General features: G+C 50.4%; 6 protein-coding genes across 6 annotated transcripts; 3 read left to right on the top strand and 3 right to left on the bottom strand.

Moving 5' to 3' along the window:
* Window positions 1-94: 94 nt before the first annotated feature.
* On the bottom strand, window positions 95-1489 carry HER10_EVM0008405 (cytochrome P450; the record flags this gene model as incomplete). The annotated part of the gene is made up of 1 exon (XM_035477928.1): window positions 95-1489. The coding sequence occupies one exon, from the start codon at window positions 1487-1489 to the stop codon at window positions 95-97; it is 1395 nt and encodes a 464-aa protein (XP_035334190.1).
* Window positions 1490-3126: 1637 nt separating this feature from the next.
* On the bottom strand, window positions 3127-4202 carry HER10_EVM0013202 (uncharacterized protein; the record flags this gene model as incomplete). Its single annotated transcript, XM_035482566.1, has 4 exons — window positions 3127-3379; window positions 3445-3910; window positions 3953-4047; window positions 4087-4202. The coding sequence occupies 4 exons, from the start codon at window positions 4200-4202 to the stop codon at window positions 3127-3129; spliced, it is 930 nt and encodes a 309-aa protein (XP_035334525.1).
* A 3511-nt stretch (window positions 4203-7713) lies between these two features.
* On the bottom strand, window positions 7714-9172 carry HER10_EVM0013217 (uncharacterized protein; the record flags this gene model as incomplete). Its single annotated transcript, XM_035482581.1, has 3 exons — window positions 8341-9172; window positions 7961-8272; window positions 7714-7896 (listed from the first exon to the last, which is right to left on the bottom strand). Exons 1-3 carry the CDS (start codon window positions 8878-8880, stop codon window positions 7714-7716), a joined length of 1035 nt encoding a protein of 344 aa, XP_035334527.1. The 5' UTR covers window positions 8881-9172.
* A 416-nt stretch (window positions 9173-9588) lies between these two features.
* HER10_EVM0004588 (uncharacterized protein) lies at window positions 9589-12352 on the top strand. Its single transcript, XM_035474224.1, has 4 exons — window positions 9589-9970; window positions 10049-10561; window positions 10621-10782; window positions 10854-12352. The coding sequence occupies exons 1-4, from the start codon at window positions 9911-9913 to the stop codon at window positions 11658-11660; spliced, it is 1542 nt and encodes a 513-aa protein (XP_035333933.1). The 5' UTR covers window positions 9589-9910; the 3' UTR covers window positions 11661-12352.
* A 165-nt stretch (window positions 12353-12517) lies between these two features.
* HER10_EVM0006562 (uncharacterized protein) lies at window positions 12518-14758 on the top strand. Its single transcript, XM_035476145.1, has 3 exons — window positions 12518-13763; window positions 13821-14281; window positions 14336-14758. The coding sequence occupies exons 1-3, from the start codon at window positions 13287-13289 to the stop codon at window positions 14664-14666; spliced, it is 1269 nt and encodes a 422-aa protein (XP_035334063.1). The 5' UTR covers window positions 12518-13286; the 3' UTR covers window positions 14667-14758.
* A 1469-nt stretch (window positions 14759-16227) lies between these two features.
* Window positions 16228-16581, top strand: HER10_EVM0002510 (uncharacterized protein; the record flags this gene model as incomplete). Its single annotated transcript, XM_035472217.1, has 2 exons — window positions 16228-16265; window positions 16305-16581. 2 exons carry the CDS (start codon window positions 16228-16230, stop codon window positions 16579-16581), a joined length of 315 nt encoding a protein of 104 aa, XP_035333791.1.
* Window positions 16582-18518: the final 1937 nt, after the last annotated feature.

The following is an 18518-nucleotide window of genomic DNA, read 5'->3' as shown; positions in this document are numbered from 1 at the left end:
AAGAAACATCAAATCCAATCCGTCATTAACCTGATATACCGCTCATGCATCCGCTCGGTGGTGGCAATCTCGTACAACACAATCTCGAACCAGCTTAAAGTAAAGGCGCCTTGCTGTCCACCCGTGTCTTGACTCTGACGTGGAAGTCTACCGGCCTCAAGTTGAACCACCCGTCCTGTTTCAACTCATACGAAGGATCCGCCATAGTGAAGTCCACCTCCTTGATCAACTTGGCCACCACAACCATGTTCCACAACCACGCATAGTGCTTACCAATGCACTCTCGCTTTCCATTACCATAGGACCTTCTTACACTCAAAGGCAGCTGTTCGTACTTGTCGCCCATCATACGCTCGGGCTTGAATGCCAATGGGTCTTCAAAGACTGAAGGATCTCGATTCACACCCGCGAGAACGACGATCATGGGCTGGTTGTAGGCGATCTGATACTGTCCTCCTGCGAGAAATACGGGGCTCTTGTCGCCATCCTTAGGGATGGGTTCAATGTTGAACCCCGGGGCTGCGAAAGACAGTCGCAGAGACTCGCGGACGATGCCCTCGATGTACTTTAGCTGCGAGAGGTGTGCAAAGTGCAACTCGCCGTCACCGACGACGCGACTAAGCTCGTCGCGCGCGGTAGTGATGACGTTAGGGTTCTTCAGCATGAAGTAGATGGCGGTGCTGACCATGCCTGGCGCCGTGCTGCTGCCGATAGGCATGGAGACGATTTCGTCAATGACCTGAGTGTGAGTCAAGGCCTTCTCCGACTCGGAGTCCACGGTGCTGAGAAGGGCAGCCAAGAGATCCTTCCTGTCCGAGGGGTTGGACTTCCGGTATTGGACCAGATCTTCAGCGTATGCCCGCATTACTTGCTTTCCCTTCTTGAACTTGCTTCCGTAAAAGAGCCAATTGAAAAGACCAGGTCGGTTGGGCCGCTGCATTGCCTCGGATGTCGAGTCCTCCATTCCTCGGAGCATTGGGTGTTCTGGTCCAGTAAGACAGTTGAGCTTCTTGCCGAAGAGTGCCAGCGTCGTAGCCTCGAGGTTCAATCTGTTGAGCTCGCCAATGGCAGACACCTCAGCGTTGACGCCGAGGCCCTTCCACTTCTCGAGAAGCTCGTTTGTCGTGCTGAGCATGTCCGTAAAGCGCTCCGCCACGGACGCTGCCGTCAATTTGGGGGCGATGATGCGGTGGGCGATGCCCCAGTTCTCCTCGTGATCGTAAGCTGTGAACAGAGCATCGTGGACTGCGTATCGGATCTCGACGATGGGACCGCCGACGTACTTGCGGAATCGTTTCTCGTCACAAAGTTCCTCTACAAGCGCGGCACCGGCAACGAAAACGATTGTTTTGTTGAGGACTTTGATTTGGAAGATCTCGCCGTACGTCTCGGACAGCTTCTTGAGAGACGCCCAGGTATTCTTGGTGTCGATGTTGTTGATGTTGCCCAAAATGGGCACCCCTGGTGGTCGTGGAATCGGGGTCGCCATCGTGTGGGATATGGGTAAAATAATCTGGATGGAAGACTAGGATGCAATTTGGAGAAAGCGGTAGCTAACGGGGACAGCAAGCCGGTCACAAAAGAAGATGCCCGACCTCGAGCCTTAAAATGAAATGCCCAGCATCTCCCAAGTTCCCAGGTCTGAGATGTGGAATCCTCTTTGTTACCCCTTCGCGTCACTGGCCCAAAGCTATCTCTCGCCTGTCTCACCGGGTCACGGCATCTCCCAGGCGCGACGGCCCGTATTTTGCTAACGCAATTGCTGTCATTGGGTCGACTGGTGGTGGTGTCACGGTGTTTGGCTGTTTTCGTCCAGGTCGGAGAATCATGTCTCACAAGGTCAGACACTACGCTGAACGAGTGCTGATTGCGCCTCGCCGTTGCACCTCTGCGGGGAGTCTGCATTGTGTCATGCTCGTCATCATATGAGTATCGCCAAACTCTAGTTTTGACGGTGGATATAGACAGAGAATCGTCGTGTAAGTAGGCAAGTAGTCGGAACTCTTCTGCAGGTCGCGTGGGTGCGGTCCGGTTGAGTGTTATTGTGAACCCGTCCAGCAAACCCCGGGCCCGCATCGGTGTTTCTGATCTTTTGAACCTTAAACGATGAGAAATATCACCAGATGGGGAAGTAATTCCAGAGATCTGCAAAAATGATTCTCCCTAGCTGATAATCGAGTAAGACAGGGTTCAGTTGGCCAGACATTAAGCTTCTTATCATTGGTTCAATATCGTTATGCATATGCACCGCATTGTCTGTGTATCATCGTAATTTCTCTAACCTAACAAAACACGTCTTACTTCCTACGACACCGACCGTCCATGCCTTGTGTAGAACACCACATTTTGGGGATAAGTCACCTTATTGCTGATCTTGCTGATAGTATTCATGAACGTCAAAGTCGATGCTTGCTTACAGTGCAATGGACAACTATTTGCTCCACATGATACCCACATCCAGTTTACCTCGATGGTCGACTATCACGTTCATCGATGGCTCACCTACCTTTGCTAGACAGCTAGTCAGATGTTGAAGATGAGTCAATATGGTGTCAAAACCTGACTGAAGATTGCGTCATATGCATGGTACACATCTACGCTCATCCGTAATGGTCAAAAAGTAAAGATGCGACCAGTGTGGATTGAACACACGACCTTCAGATTGATTGAATGAAGTTTTCAATGGGTCTTTTGAACCCATACTTCAGTCTGACGCTCTCCCAACTGAGCTATGTTCGCCGCTCATCTTCGAGCCCACTCGCCGTTCGATGGCTTCATGTTCGTCATCGGCGGTTGTTCAACAATACCCAACGATATTCTAGATATCACGTTCATCACGGAATCAATAGGATACTGTCACCGGGATATGGGCGCAATGTATTCATCACATACGTCTTCGAGAGAGGCCTCGGCCTAGGTCCTTGATACCTTAAAACTCAAGATAATCGAGTCCGGAGCAAGGTTTCCTGAAAATAGTCAGACACAAACGGACTATGAAGTATAGTTGAAAAGTTTTAGCAATCAAGAGAAGTATTGATGGAACAACAAGATTGATCTTTGAGGACCTATTCAAACTACGCAAAGACGTGCTCCTTGTTGCTCAACATCCGAGTACAGAGTCCAACCTCAAATCTTGCTGATCAAGTCCGAACCATGAATCCAACGCACCCAGTTTTCTGGTAGCTCTTGGGCAGTCATTGTGTCCTCAGTACATAAGAAAGAGTCGACAAGTTCGGCAAACTCCTCTGGATATTGCCAGTGTGGAGCATGGCCAGCATCCGGAAACTCGTAAACACTGACAGTAGCATTGTACATTTGTCTCGCCATAGCTTGGCATGTTTGTCTTTCGAAGACATAGTCGTGGGATCCTGGTTTTTCCCTTGGCAATCAGTACTCATTTCTCTGAGGCTTCAACTTGCTTGCTGTCAGTCAAGATCCATGCACTGACCTCTAATTATCAGAATCGGAATTCTCAGTTCGTTGAATCGCCTGAAAGAGCCTTCTGATGAGCGTTGTGGATTCATAAACCTAGCAAACGCCTGCACTTGACGTCGGGTACTATCAGCATCAATCAAATCAGACCAATCATCTCTGGCCTCAAGCATTCTCCGAAACGTGGCTCTCCCCGCTGCCTGACTGGCATCTGAAGAGTGAAAACAAAATTCCAGCAGCGCAGCTTCCTGAGACTCATGATCATGTGCCATGCGGATACCCTGAAAGGGCGCGGGCGGCGGGAGTATGACTCCTGGTCCAATACTTGGAAGGGATCCAATGAGGATCAGACGGCGAACCAAAGCTGGATAATTCAATGCCATCATCTGAGCTGCGCATCCGCCCATCGAAAAGGCCAAGACATCCACTTGATTAAATCCGAGTTGTACGATAAGTTCTGCGCAGTAATCCGCCCAGCCTGCGTATGATGTAGGCACTTGTCCCTCGGATCTGCCAACACCAGCGTTGTCAAAGAGAATGACTGGTCGCTTCTCAGCTATCTTATTCACAGAAACCGGATCTATCTGGCTCATTGTAGCTCTGGTTGGTGTGAGACTATACTCTTCACCTAGATGCTGGCTGATGTGGACTAACCTGAATGATACGAGATGAATCACCGGAATCCCATGTTTCGGTCCCAACCAACGATAAGCCATCTTCGAGCCCTTGACCAAGATGGATTGATTAGGTGCATTCTCGTATTGTGACATATTGAAGCCGATATATGCTGATACTGCGACCTTCAGCAGAAACAGCACATGTAGTTTAGCTAGACTTAACTTACTTGCCAGATTCTTGCCTGGCTTTATAACCTCACTTCTTGGTTGAATTTACGCAAGCGCATGGGCCTGGTAACCCCAAACGTTGATCTCAATGGCAGACACCATATCGCTTGGGAAAAGATCACCCAACAGAAGCTGCAAGGCAATATTTGCCGGCTCCAGAAGAGGACATCTCCTGCATTCCAAGAAAACCGACGGCTTGCCGCTACTCAAACCTTATCCCTCAGTCTGTTCCCTAGCACTTCCAGAAATGAGCTGCACATGGCTCCAATGATTGGGGTCAGTGGACGTATGACTATTGTAGTCAATAGGTGACTTTGCAGATGTGCAATATCCATGGGTAGATCAATGGTAAGTCAGTCAACTTTCCTCCCAACAGTAGCCAATAACGAGATAAGTTAGCAACATTGGTACACCTAAGGAGTAATTGCAGCTAACGACGCGATACCTCCATGGAGAAGAATGGGAATGACGTTTCTGTAACAAGTTCCTCAGTGCTGCCTATCCCACCCCACGAGAGAAGTCTCCAGCACATTCACCGGCCGAAAGCCGTGAAGGTCCGCAACTATCGGCATTCATACTTTCACCGGCGCCGAAGCCAATCCGGGCTTTCAACGCGGCAATTCTTTACGAACGGTCGAGATAGAACCTCGCTCCGAACACCCAGAAGCGAGTCATTGAACAACCTAATGCAGCAAAGTCATCACTCGCAGAACCATGTGGGCATCTTCAGTGAATGATGGGATGGCGGCTCCTGCCAAGGCGCAAGCTAGGCCCTGAATGCCACGACGTGGTTGCCGAACTTGCCGTAGAGGCTTAGCTCGACCACTAACGTCCACTGACATACACGTTAAGCCTATCTTTCCAGAAAAGCCCAGTAACGCGTTTATCCGAGAACGGAAATTCATAGTTGTGCTTTCTGCTAGCTCCGTCAACAGGTGGTTTCACGCGAAAGAGGCGGGAAGAAGCCTGCCGGTTGCGGTTATGGAACATGGAAGAACACTGCCTTTTGAGACATCGGAGGGTCGGAAGGTCGGAGCTCAAGGAATCATGAACTACGAGAACCCCGACCAACCCGGAGTATTTGATTATTCTGACGAGTGCGACTTGATATACTCCGTATGGGAAATGACATCGAATATGGGCCGCCAAGAATCCAACCACACAAATCCCCACTGATCTTCAACAGGCATTTCAGAACTGTAATCAGATTATCGTCATGTGGCCGGAACATTCCGTAAGAACATTGCATCGTGAGTCGTGACAAACGATTTCGTTCCTTTGCTTATCTTCCAGATCGTACTTGGGTCCCTGCCGGTGCATTTCCCTTCCAACATCCTGCATCACACAGTAGAGAGGTAAGCAATATTAATAAGACAAGTCGAGCTCGCGTTGCCACCTCCACCGGGAGTTACATGGAGAGACTCGTAATTCATTTTCGGTCCAGATTGACTGTCCACTTGATTTCGACGCTTTTGTTGACGCTTATTCTGCCCATCGCTTGCTTTGAGTCATCTTTGGGTTTCATTCAGCAACCACCAAACTAAGAATGGCAAGATCTGTTGTTGAAGCTGTTGATCGCTTGGAACAAAGTTCATTAGCCCCCCAAGCGTCTGCTTGGAGATGGTTCTGAGAGAACCAGCGACATGCCTGAAGGCAAAATTGATACGTCTGACTTCGGTCGTACGGAGGTAGCAGTAACGATGTACAATCGCTACGTGACTCGTTGTAGTTTGGATATCATAGCCACTTTCACAAGATCTTGTGATAGACAACTCAAGACAAGGCAGAATTACTCTGGAATGGAAAGTTAGTCAGGAAGCACTCTTTCCATTAATAAGGTATGGTTGCTATGAATTGAAGGCCCTCTAACCGCAGAGGACATTGGACAAGATGGATTTTCTTCATTCAACAGTTTTTCGCGTTCAAATTCTTTCAATATGCAGCCAGATTATCCCGACATCCAGGATCTTCGAAAAGCTATACCACTGGGCTGTTTTCTTCCCTGCCCGCAGACCTCTCTCTACTACATCTCCAGAGACGTCTTGGCGTCAGCGGTACTTGTTTACTTCGCCTTCAACTACATCAGAGAAGATCAACTTGGGCCGACCCTATACTTCATAGCCTGGGCAGCATACTCATTCCTCCAAGGACTTGTCTGTACTGGTATCTGGGTACTGGCTCATGAATGTGGTCATGGGTCACTTTTTGCTTCGACAAAGCTGAACGACGGCATTGGATTTGTACTTCATTCCTTCCTGATGGTGCCGTACTTTTCCTGGAAATACACTCACCGGCGCCATCATCGGTTTACTGGGCACGCAACTAGGGATGTCGCTTTCGTGCCAGCCATGAAACAAGTCGATTCTGACAGAGACATATTCTCTCCTTCGGGGTTCATGGAAGATTCCGATGTTCCAATCGTTCAAGCAATTTCGTTGCTAGGACAGCAGCTATTCGGCTGGCCTCTACATGCTTTGTTCAATCTGTCTGCTGGTAAAGACAGTCTCATGCGAGACGTTTCCGGAACAGAGCGTTGGCTGAGAGTCAGCCTCTTTGATCCTTGGAGCTCTGTGTTTAGGGACAACGAAGCGTGGAGCGTCTTGGCCTCGGATTGTGGTCTTGGTCTCATGGGTTGCATCTTAGGATGGTGTGGCCAGGAATTTGGATCAAAAACCATGATTCTTCTATACCTTCTACCCTATCTATGGGTTAACAATTGGTTGGGTATGAGGACCCCCAAAATTCCCCAGCAGGTGGAAGCTTTTGGGGCAATTTCAGCTAACATCGAAGCAGTTGCCATCACCTATCTTCAACATAACCATCCCCAAGTCCCTCACTATACCGACGAGGGGTGGACATTTACCAAAGGGGCTCTATCAACAATTGACAGAGACTTCGGCTTTGTCGGGAGGCACTTCTTTCATCTGATCATAGACAGACATGTGGTCCATCACCTATTTCCGTAAGTTGCTCCTCGGAAACTAACTTCATGGAGAACTATTCAATCAAAGTGTACGTGCTAACCTCATCGAGTTATAGAAGAATACCATTCTACAAGACTGACGCAGCCACGACTGCTATCAAGCCACTATTAGGAGGCTTATACCGTTACGAAGGCAGGAGTTTTCTAGGTCAGCTATGGTATCAGTCTTGCACACTGAAATATATGGAAAATGACCCCGATCGTCCTGGCTATACCCGATGGACGTTGTAAGTGGAGAAATTGGCGTTGGCATTTAGTGATGTGAGATTTGCACTTGATGGAGGCAGTCACATCAATCAGCCTGGGTGTGAGAGATAGCATTGAGCATTGAACAATTGCATGTAACCTTCCTGGAACGCCTGTCACTCGTGCCGAACCTATCTGCATGATATCTAAGACATATTATCCCCAACACCTTCCAAGTTCCGACTTGGCTAAGACCCAGTCCTTATCTTACTTGGGCAGGTCTGAAGTTGAGCTCGAGTGAGATGGCTTGTGTTTGGGCTGCCACATCTCAGAATCTCCGATCTTATCGACAGTGATACCAGCTCGTCCGGCAGGGTTCAAGCCAGCCTCCAATTGCCTCTTATAGGAAACGTTCCGCAGCCTCTCGGCTTCAGCTGGAGTGAGCTTCAACTGCATACAGGTTCAATCAGTGACTGTTGCGGACCTGAACATACCGAAGTGGGCTAGAACTTACGTATATCTCGATACCAATTGCATGCAAGGCAAGTGCTAGCCAGAGTGCCATACCGAACGGCATGCCCGCCGCTGCACTGGCTTCAGCAGCCGATGTAGGGCTAATGATGTTCGCGTGGACGATTGTTTGCTGAGCAGGGTTCTCTCCAGAGAAATAGGTTGCACAAGCGGGATAGAGCTCAAGAGTTCGGTTCATGTTGTCAACCATAAACGCCACTTGATCGCAGGGACGCGCCGTATAGTATGTTCCAATGCTGCTGATTACAGCCGCGGCCGAGAACTGGATAAGGCGGAGAGTAATGATGGAGCCAGCCTAGTTACGATGTCAAGTTAGCCTTTTGTCTTTAACCGAGGATTAGACATATTTTGGGTCAAGCTTACGTAGAACCAAGCTCGTAGCATCCAAGCCCGGTGCTGCTCGATCTGAAGTCGCTTGATGTTGACGAATGCCAGCGTGAGCGCAGTGACGAACGCAATCGCCATAACACCAACACCAACTTGGGTGTCCAACGTGCCCCCAAAGGCATTTCTCGCAATCATCAAAGCGCCAGCAATTCCAACAAGTCCAAGAAGAATAACGACATAGCCGTTGATGCGATGGAAGAGAAGGAGTTTGTGACGAAGTACTGGCACGAATTGGAAACATGCCAAGAAGCTGGCGGGCAAGATTCCAGCTAGGTGAATGATGAGACCGGCTTTTTCATGGCCTTTTTGGTAGTTGAAACATTCTCCTGGCGCCGCTCCTTTGCAGAAGGTGTCGAAATTGAGGTACTGAAATCGCGCGAGGGTAAACCCCATGAGTGCACCGAAGAAGATAAAGAAAAGAACGAAGTTGTAGCCCTTGGAGAATCCTAGGGGGTTGTAAACTTTTCGCGTTGCGGCGACGAAGCCATTGGCCGGCGGGCGAGTTGGCTGGACCATGGTAACTTTAATGATGTGAACTCAGGAGTTGATATGACTGGTGTCGAGAAGATGTTGCGAAGCTGCACGATTTTTCAATTGGGTTGATTTATGAATAGGTGTCTGGTACTTTAAAATTGTTATGATGAGTATTCTCATCCTCCCTTTCTCTTTCACTGCCAGCAGAGGTTTCCATCTCTTATAACTTGTAATTTGCACATTCCGTTGTCCTCTCATCGCGATCTCATTCTGATCAAGACAACTGTTTACGCACTCTTGGAGTCGACTTGACCAGGATCGACACGCACTTCTCTGCAAGGTCTGAGAGGCGCATGGACGATTTGGGAAAGAGAATGCGCGACTGCTTAGCATACGGGGGCTGCCATGGCTCGTTTAATTCAAAGTTCGAAGTTGAATTCAACCGCCAAAACGCCATCTTGGCGTCGAAGGTTGAGCCTAGCTCTGACCGCCAGGGAGATCTCTCGATCTCGCCCAACATCTCACAGACTCATAGTCCACAGCGCGCACAATGGCTCCCAAACGGGGTTAGTTCTGTTCTGCTTTCACAGCCGTTTGAGTGGATTCACGTAAGCATGCGGGCGCTGAATACGACTGGGCTTAGCCCAATCCTTCGCCCCAAATGTTTAAGCAGCGGCGCATCCTTCCCCCGTGTCTTGGAAGAGAATGTAGTCGTCATTGAGACTGGAGGTGAATGCTGGTTTGATTATTCCGCGAGCTTCGTCATTCGCTCTAGCCTCTCACTACCTAATCTCTCAGTTGCTTAGCCATCAGAAGTCTGACGCATCCCATACCCAAGATCTTGGCATCTGTCCGCGCGCACCGTAGGGCGAAGACTACATACAAGCTTACCGGTTGCTCCCGCCGCGCACTCGGTACTTTTTCGATTGAGCTGCTGGCCCGAGAAGGACTTTAGAATTCCTCCGTAGTCATAAACGGGCCACATCCCGCGCCGTCACCTTGCCTTTTTGAGAAGCATCTCGCGCCGCGAACCCACATCACCCTCCTCGACACCCTTGGTACTTTCCTAGACATGGTCGGAGTTCCCGGACGCTCCAAAGGTTGCAACACGTGTAGGAAGCGTAAGAAAGGCGTGAGTCTGCCAAGATGGGATGATCAATTTGTCTGTTATAACGACGACGCGTACCGCTGCTGACGGAACTGCTGGCAGTGCGACCTACAACGACCTTCATGCGGGCAGTGCATAAAGGCAGGCTTGGAATGTGCAGGCTACGAAAGGAATCGCATCTTCGTCAATGTGACCAAGCCGCCGACAGGCAAAGACTCCAGGGTGACGGCTTTGGTGCCAGTCACACCCGCACTTGTTCAGACGCGCTCGTTATCCCAGTCCGCCTTTGAGGAGCGGATCCTCGAGCTCTTCTGGGATGGCTACATGCCTGATGCTCCGATATGTAGTCCCAGGAGTCCCATCATGAGGTATTCCAACGCAGACTGGGCGACGACCGTGCGAGATCTCTACCGCACCGACGCTGCCTTGCGTCTGAGCTTACTGGCACTCAGCTTAGGCACCATAGGTCGTCGGGACAAGCAGCAGTGGATGATAGACGATGGTCTCAAGTTCTATTGCAATGCCTTGACTGAGATGAACGTTGCCCTACGGCATCCCAAGAGATGGAAGTCGGATGCCTTGATGGTGACTTCGAGAATCCTGGGCTTCTATGAGGTGAGCAAGTAGTCTTAGCCCGAGAACAACATTGAAGCTCACTAACTCCCACCTAAAAGTTGCTCTATGGGGCAGACGACCGAGAGCGACATGGTATCTCTCAAGCTGAAAGTTGGGAGGGTCACGCTTTAGGCGAACTAGCCCTCATCATGCAGCGGACCCCTGAGGCACATATCGACGGTCACGGCCACGACTTGTACGCATCTGGTCGACTTCATCTGGTCAGTTGAAACCCGCGTTTCCACATGAATCAATTCATCTCCATCCAACTCATGCTGATAGCATTTTGCAGGTTATATCTCACGTCAAGCGCAGACGGCGGTTTCCGTTAAGCCACCCGGCCTGGAAGATCGTTCCATGGCAGAACATTCCAAAAACACCGAAGGACATATTGATCGATGTATTCGTTGACGTCCCTGGACTTCTGGAAGACCTGGATCATATGAACAGCTGCAAAGACCTAGAGGAAAAGGAATCAAGGCGTCTGGCTCTCATCAAGGAGTGTTGGCGAGTGGATGAAGAGCTCAACTGGTGGCTCGATAATCTGAGCCCGAAGAAAGAACTTGAAGAACTCGCGGCTCGAGGCTCCAATAGTCCGACAGCCTGCGATGTCGCTGTTGCATCGATCATTACGTTGTACTGGACTACCTGTATCCTCACCTACAGCACTCTTCGCCTTGCAATCGGCACAAAGTCAGCGGAGTTGCCCGAACGAACGGATCCCCGCCTCTATTGCACCAAGATAGCCAACATTGTCGACGTCTTCTTCCATCCATCTGCGGGGACCTTTGGAATACAATCAGCGCCCTTGCCAATTGGCATGGCTCTAGTATACCTTAACTCGTACGAAGAAGGCTTCAACTCAGAGACCAAGTTCAAGCTTGTGAGCTTTTTCGGACGGACCGCAAACAACGGCATCAGTGTTGGCAAGTTCTTGATGAGCACCCAGAGAGATGGGCTCAAGCCCAAGACCAGCGTCGAACTGTCACCCGAAGGTATCAAGGCAAAAGCAAAAAGCTGGTTGGGGGTCATACCCCGAGAGGGCCCAGTCTGCCAGCCGTTGCGATCTGCTTCAAGCCAGGCACTAGCTTGTCAGTGAATCTCCCTGTGGTTTCAAGGCCGACCTAGCGATGGGGAAGAGACACAGTTTCTACTCTGCGGGGACAGCTATCACAGGGACGAACACTTTTACGCAATTCTTGACTAGCTCAGCGAAACGAGGGCTTCGTGACTCCACCTATCAACCAACCGGCTCCATAATGCGCAAAATTCTCCACGACACCCATCGAATTGGCACAACATCGCCAACAACCTCAACAGCCCTGGTGGTCTAGCGGTATGATTCTTCCTTAGGGTTATTGAGCAATCAAACACCATCTTGGAAGAGGCCCCAGGTTCGAATCCTGGCCAGGGCCGCGATACCTTTTGCCTTGTCGAGGAAAACGTTCTTGTTTGTTTACACATTGAATGTCCCGACTTTTTCGATTTTTTGCTTTGTTTCTAGCCACTTCGTTCTTCCACTGTTGTCTGTATATATGTACCCTGACTTTCATTTCTGAGGCGTAGCCGAGGGGCCTCGGACAGCTACATGTAGTTGCTCAAAGTTAGAATGCTGGATACTATGGATGGAAGGAAGAGTTTGGAAACACGCAACAAACAGCATGATAGGCTATGTCCATCTTATCAGCGGTTAAAAAGGCTTGATGGTTATGTGTTAGTAGGCTAAGTGAGGGGAGATCATTTGATGATTCCCGAATCAGAACTTTGGCATTAGACCTGATTAACCTGGAGACTGATTCCTCGTCCGGTGGGCAACGCAGTGAATCCTACTTTAGTTCCCATATCAGGTCACGTGAAAGTGATGCCTCCTTCTCTCATGGGCTGCTACCCTTCAAGAAGTCCGACTAGGTACTCAATTGAGCCGGGTTCCGACTACACCTTACCCAACGGCCAACGGTCACGAGGAAGCCACAAGCCACCAGTCATGCCTATGCCACATTGGTCGGCTTGCATTATGTTCGAAGCCGGGCAATTATGGAAGCTTCCGTGCAATATTTCTCCTATTGGCTATGGACAGGATTGGAAAGCATGACGAACACGACTTTAAGTTGTGCTGGGGGGAGGCAAACCCCTAGGTGAGGCACAGCCGTTGGACTGGCCCGATCCGGTTCCGGATCCGACGCTGTCCTGCAGGTGAACTACGGGCTAGACTGCATTGAGCTGTCGTAAACCCACCATAGCTGTTGTTGTTGCCAAGATGATGGGCAACGCCGGGCTAAACTGAACCTCTGCAAATATGCAGGCACACAACATCGTCAGGTTTCGCTTCTTCGTAGGCTCCTAGCGATTGGTTTGTTCGGTTTCGGGCAAAGGCTGTGCAGAGCTCGGCGGTATAGTTCGTGAAAGTGAATCCTCAACACAACATTGCTTGGACTAAACTCTCGATGAGTTGGGTTTCCTTCGATTCACCGACATCGTCAGGACGTCATGACTTTCTAAACGAGAGGCTGAACAGAGAAGATATCACAACTATACGGGGGCCTTTGCGGCGCAGACTCAAGTCAAGTTGTGATATAAGACAAGATGCTACGAACTCTTGGACTAGAATGAAAGTGAATCAACAACCACAACACATCAACTGACCACCATCGCATCACGAGCTTCAACCTTGAACTATCACGCTTATTAGTATCCACTACATCTCACCTTCGCGAACAACTTCACCATGCGCCTTTCAATTCTTCCCGCTTTCCTCATGGCTGGTGTCTCAATGGCCCAGGGAGACATCGCTGCGCTCCTCGCCTCTCAGCCCGATCTTAGCACGCTGCTTGAGCTCGTCAGTCTCGTACCCGGACTTGCAGATACTCTCGCCTCATCCTCCAACATCACCATCGTGGCTCCCACGAACCAAGCGTTTGCCAACGTGCCCCGCGATGTCCCTGAAGGCGAGGCCATCGAGTACCGCAACAACACCATTGCCATCGGGGCACTCCTTGCAAACCACGTATTCAAGGGGGTTTATCCGTCGAACGTGATCACCGATGTTCCAACCTTTGCCCAGACCTTGCTCGATATTTCATACATCGACTACAGACAGCCTTTCTCTAACTTCACTGGCGGTGCTTACAACGGACTTGTCAAGAATGGAGAGGATGTTTGTATCTTGTCTGGAGAACAGACCATTTCTACTGTCACTCAGGCTGTTCGTACTCCTTTGATGCCAAAGTTCTAGTGACCAGTGTGCTAACATAAAAGACAGGATATCAAACTTGGCGAGGGTATCACGATCCACAAAATCGACACTGTTCTCTCATTCGGCGCTCCCTTCCAGCTCTTCACCTTCCGAGCGGGCTACCTCGCCATGAACGCGGCGTTGGAAGCCGCGCACCTGAACTTCGCATTCGGTGAGACTGGAGCCGACGAGCAAGGCCTGAACATCTCTGACTACACCATCTTCGTGCCTACCGACGAGGCCTTCAAGTCAATTGGCTCTGTGCTTGAGACCGCTAGCCTTGAGACGCTCCAAGAGGTTCTTCGCTACCACATCATTCCCAACAATGTCATCTTCTCGCCGTCCCTGGGCAATGTCACCGTTCCATCTCTTCAAGGAACCAACCTCACTTTCACGGTTTTGCCCGATGGTTCAGCCTGGGTCAACAATGCAAGAATCACATTCCCCAACACAATTCTGTTCAACGGTGTCGCCCACGTCATTGATAGGTCAGTGAATTACCATCACTGTAGCACGTGAACATGAAGCTAACTTCATCCTAGCGTCTTGAGTCCTGGAAACTTTGACAGATCTTCCCTGAAGCCGGCAGCACCAGCCTCTGAGCGAGTTGCCTTCTCCGGCGCATCCTCAGTTTCAAGCCTGCCCTTCACGAGCGTCTCTTTCGCGACGGACATGATGGCCTTCACAGCGACACCCAGTCTGCTCAAGACAGTCGCTGCCGTCGCTACTGCTACCGCTACGGGTGCTGCCAATGCCACCGCCACGACTTCTGGCAGGCCCACTACGGTGCCAACCAACGGCGGTAGCAACCTGTTCCCCGGCATGATTTTGGGCCTTTCTGTCGCTATCGGATTTGCCGCATTCCTCATTTAAGCCTCTCTGGATCTAAGCAAACTGGCATGGAAAGGCTGGACGAGGGCGGGAGCTCTGTGAGGGAAGCAAACGCATAGTTCCTAACTCAGCGCCCATCGATTGATTTCCAGGTAAACAGATATCGCGAGGATTTCATGCTTTCATAGATAATTGACTCTGCTACATACCTATTCACATGTTCATCGAGTGCTTTTCAAATTGAATGAGTCAATGGGCTATCATTTTCGCACCATAGATAGGCGTACGGCGGTATTCCCAGCACCTGGACCTGCACAGATACCCAAGCACGTAGCTGGTCAAAGTATCCATTCATTCAATCAGATGTGGATGTAAAGACACAATAGTAACCAAAAGATCAGGTTCACAAGATTACAGATAGTGAAATGTTTCGCTATTCCAACAGCCTTTGAATGAGTTCTAGGTCACTAGACGTATTTTGAGCAGGTATGCTACAGACACAAATTGAGTAGTAAAGCAATTTATGGTTTATTTATTATAACCCCCGTAAATCCTGGGTATGATCTCATGACAGTAAGCTGCAAGATGGATGCGTTCGGCAGACTTAGTTCAGCTAGGTGTTAGGTACACCATCGGCCACATGCAGACAGGGTCCGATCTTTGCCTGAACAGATGCGCCACATCAGCATACAGATGCTTGAAAGTTTGGCTAAAGAGAGAATCAACGTTCATTAGCATGGCAACGTTTAAACGAAAACCCATCTGCATCCATGTAGCATTCACCAAAACCTCGGCAAGCCTACAGTACATGAGCACATGCACGTTGATTAGATGGCGAAAGGCTCCGTGCATGCTCCGTACACCCCCATCCAGTCTCTCGCAGGAAGCTCACAGCAAGCCCGTAGCAAGCACCAGACTAGACGCGGGCAACGGCAACGTGCCACGGGGTTTCACGATGGGCTGATGGTTTGATTATAGTGGTTCGGTAACCACGACATGCGATTTATCCTCCACCGTGGGCCGTTATGGTCCGTGATTGCGCGTGGGAGGAGACTTGCGAAGACCAAGACCCGGCGATGGCACCGCTGTAGGAGGGCCACTTTTCCCGGCATCTTCGCGCCTAGATGTATGTGTCAGTCCCATGGACAAACATTGGCAACAGGAGACCAGCTTAGTTTCCAACTTATGAGCAGGGCACTAATTGTGATAATTTCAAGGTTTTTATTCTTTTGTATTTGAGTATTTTGGGTTGTTTTACTGAGCAGAGACACATGTCCTTGTGCACAGAGGCGGGAGAAAGAAATTGGTAGCCGTTGCTCCGAACATTCCGTCTCCGGAACCCGCCGTCTCATGTACACCAACGCCAGCTGACAAAACTATTGATACAATCAAAACATGGGTATGGAGGGTATTGGTCATTGAAAACATGTGAAAAAGTCCAGACGCCAAAATAAGCCAGCCAGTTCATTGTCGCCACCTTTCCATCAAGGGAGTAGAGTCACACGGAGTGGCCGTGTAGGTCCTTTACTGATGTAGCGCCGAAAAATTTTCGTTGGAGCCTCAAGGCTGCGAGGTTGTGAAAAAAGCTTGAGGTGTCTGGTGGATGAAAGCTCGGAATTCATCGGCTTGGGTGGTAGTGTGGGGGGCCATTTGCCAGCCTGGTTGATGTGGGTGCGTGTGGTGTAAGTTTTTCCCCTTTTCTCTTTGGGCCTCGGAGCCTCTCTCGGTGGAATGTAGGCACTGTCGCATTGGAAGACTTTTCGGTTCATCCTTTCGACGTTGTTACTACATCTCGAGTGTTGTTCATCATTTAGAGGCAGGTTCGGCACTCGTGGTGGCCGCAGGATGGGCACGAGTTGCTGATGACGATCATGCTTCCGCACTTGCAGCAGGAGGGAGCGACGGGCATGTTGGCGGCTTGTTTGTTGATGTTGGTGTAGTTGATGATGGTTTGTGAGCGTTGAGGGCTGATGTAGCTTGTTCGAGAGCTGTGTTCTTGGTTGTTAAGAGGGATGATGTGGTGATGAGTGAAGATGCGTGGAATCTCAAAGAGAGAAGGAGGAGGAAAGGCTCGCACTTATAGACATTCGCCTTGCCCACCTACAACCCTCGAACCCTCATTCATTTGCAGCGGAAGTCTACCTCAACCCAGCCAACCCTCTTCGGAGCCTTGGACCCCTGGTCTGTCCGTAATGGTCGTGGTTCGGTAAGTAGGTGTAAGTGGTGTGCACGGCTCAGCCGGGTGTACATAGTAGGTCGAGGAAGAGAGGCAAGGCAAAGTAAGGCAACATCGGACAACCCAAGACAGGGTAGGACAGACATTGAGCGAGCGTCACAGAGAAGGAAAAGGCAAAGTGCCATGCCGGGTTCATGGTTGGTTGGACCCTGAGATGGGTTGGCCGCCGCCCGCGCAGACACACGGCTGGGGCCCAGCAAATCGGCATGCCGATCGAGTCGAATGCGGGGTTTAGTTCAAATGTTGACAGGGCCTTATTACAACTCGAGAACTCAATAGAAGTGCGAGAAAGACATTCGTACACCGAAAGAGTGAGAAGGATGCAGTGGATAGGCCCCCCGTGTCTCCCCAGCCGCCGCCCTAGCTCAGTGCTGCGCTTGTGTCTCTCAACTCTCTCATCTCCTTCTCGCGGGCGAATGACGACCCGAGGAGACCGCACACACCCTAGTACTGATGAGATGGCCTGACGTAGGTGTAAGGAACGTGCGCTAGAACGCCAAGGGGGAATAGAATTTGGGCGAAGCCGCGAAGGGGGAGAATGCGACTTCGGCGGAATTCCTGTGATTCTCTTACCCTCAGCCATCGAGTAACACTTTTCGGACATCAACCACACGTTTGCCCCCATTCAGTTTATGCTTTCTACCGCCAAGAACAATCTCCCCAGCCCTTACCCTTTTACCCATCGGCAGGCTCCGGGGTTCGGCGGGTGAAACGCAGCGCTTGGAGATGCACAGATGAAAATGTCTGTCCTAGGTTGTGGGATGGCACACACATTGACGCGACCTCATTTACTAGCAAACTCTCTCGTTGGCTTTCTATTCTTCCATCCCCTCTTTCGCTATAATCAGAAATGGCAGCCATCACTGTCAGTGCTGCACAAGTGAGGCGCGGCACGACGCCCGACGGAGTTCTGAACGGTAGCAACACTTGGAATTAGTGGCATTAGAAAAGACATCACAGCTATAGAAAGCTTCAGACAGCTGCCAGCTAGCAGGCCTAGGTAGCTCCGAAGAATCCGACTTTCAGATGGAGGGTGCGAATGTGTACTCACTCCTTATTCTGTCATCTGCATGCGTGAGGCGCGGGAGATGAAAGTAGTGAGCAAAGTACTCTGCAGTTCGTCTCACAAGCTTTCTTGTAGCGCATCTCCGGGTACACAATCCCCCCCACGTCGCTTGCGCTGCACGAAGACCTGCAGGCAGCTCGACGCGGCCCAGGGTACACTACCTGTAGTCCGGTTCCGGGTCGAGGGGGGTAACGCACACATGGCAGTTGGTTGGACCGAGACATCGTGGGCTTCCCGTTCATTGGATGACGAGGAAAATTATGCGAATGCTGGGGAAATGGAAATGGACACCGAGCTAATGAAAGGCCCGCGATTACAATGTGGAGAGAAGATATGGAAGATGGAGGGGGAACTTGGGAGTTGGGGGGATGCTATCCGAAAAGGAGGGGGGGAACACCATGATGCAGCCAACAGCCGCCGGGCTACTCGGGTCGAATGCCGGCGATGGGAATCAAGAGGATGATGTGGGAGGTTCTGACTCCTCGACCGGAGGCTTGAGCTTGTCAGTCACTCTGACGATCCAACTACCTGACCAGCCAGCTTCCTTTCCGCCCGAGCTTGAGGTCCAGAGATGAACACAATTGTCGTTGAT

The sequence above is a fragment of the Colletotrichum scovillei genome (genome assembly GCF_011075155.1).
Source record: "Colletotrichum scovillei strain TJNH1 chromosome Unknown Contig00005, whole genome shotgun sequence".
Taxonomy (NCBI): Eukaryota; Fungi; Ascomycota; class Sordariomycetes; order Glomerellales; family Glomerellaceae; genus Colletotrichum; species Colletotrichum scovillei.
Note: the sequence above shows the minus strand (reverse complement) of the source record. Positions and strands in the feature narration are given on the sequence as shown.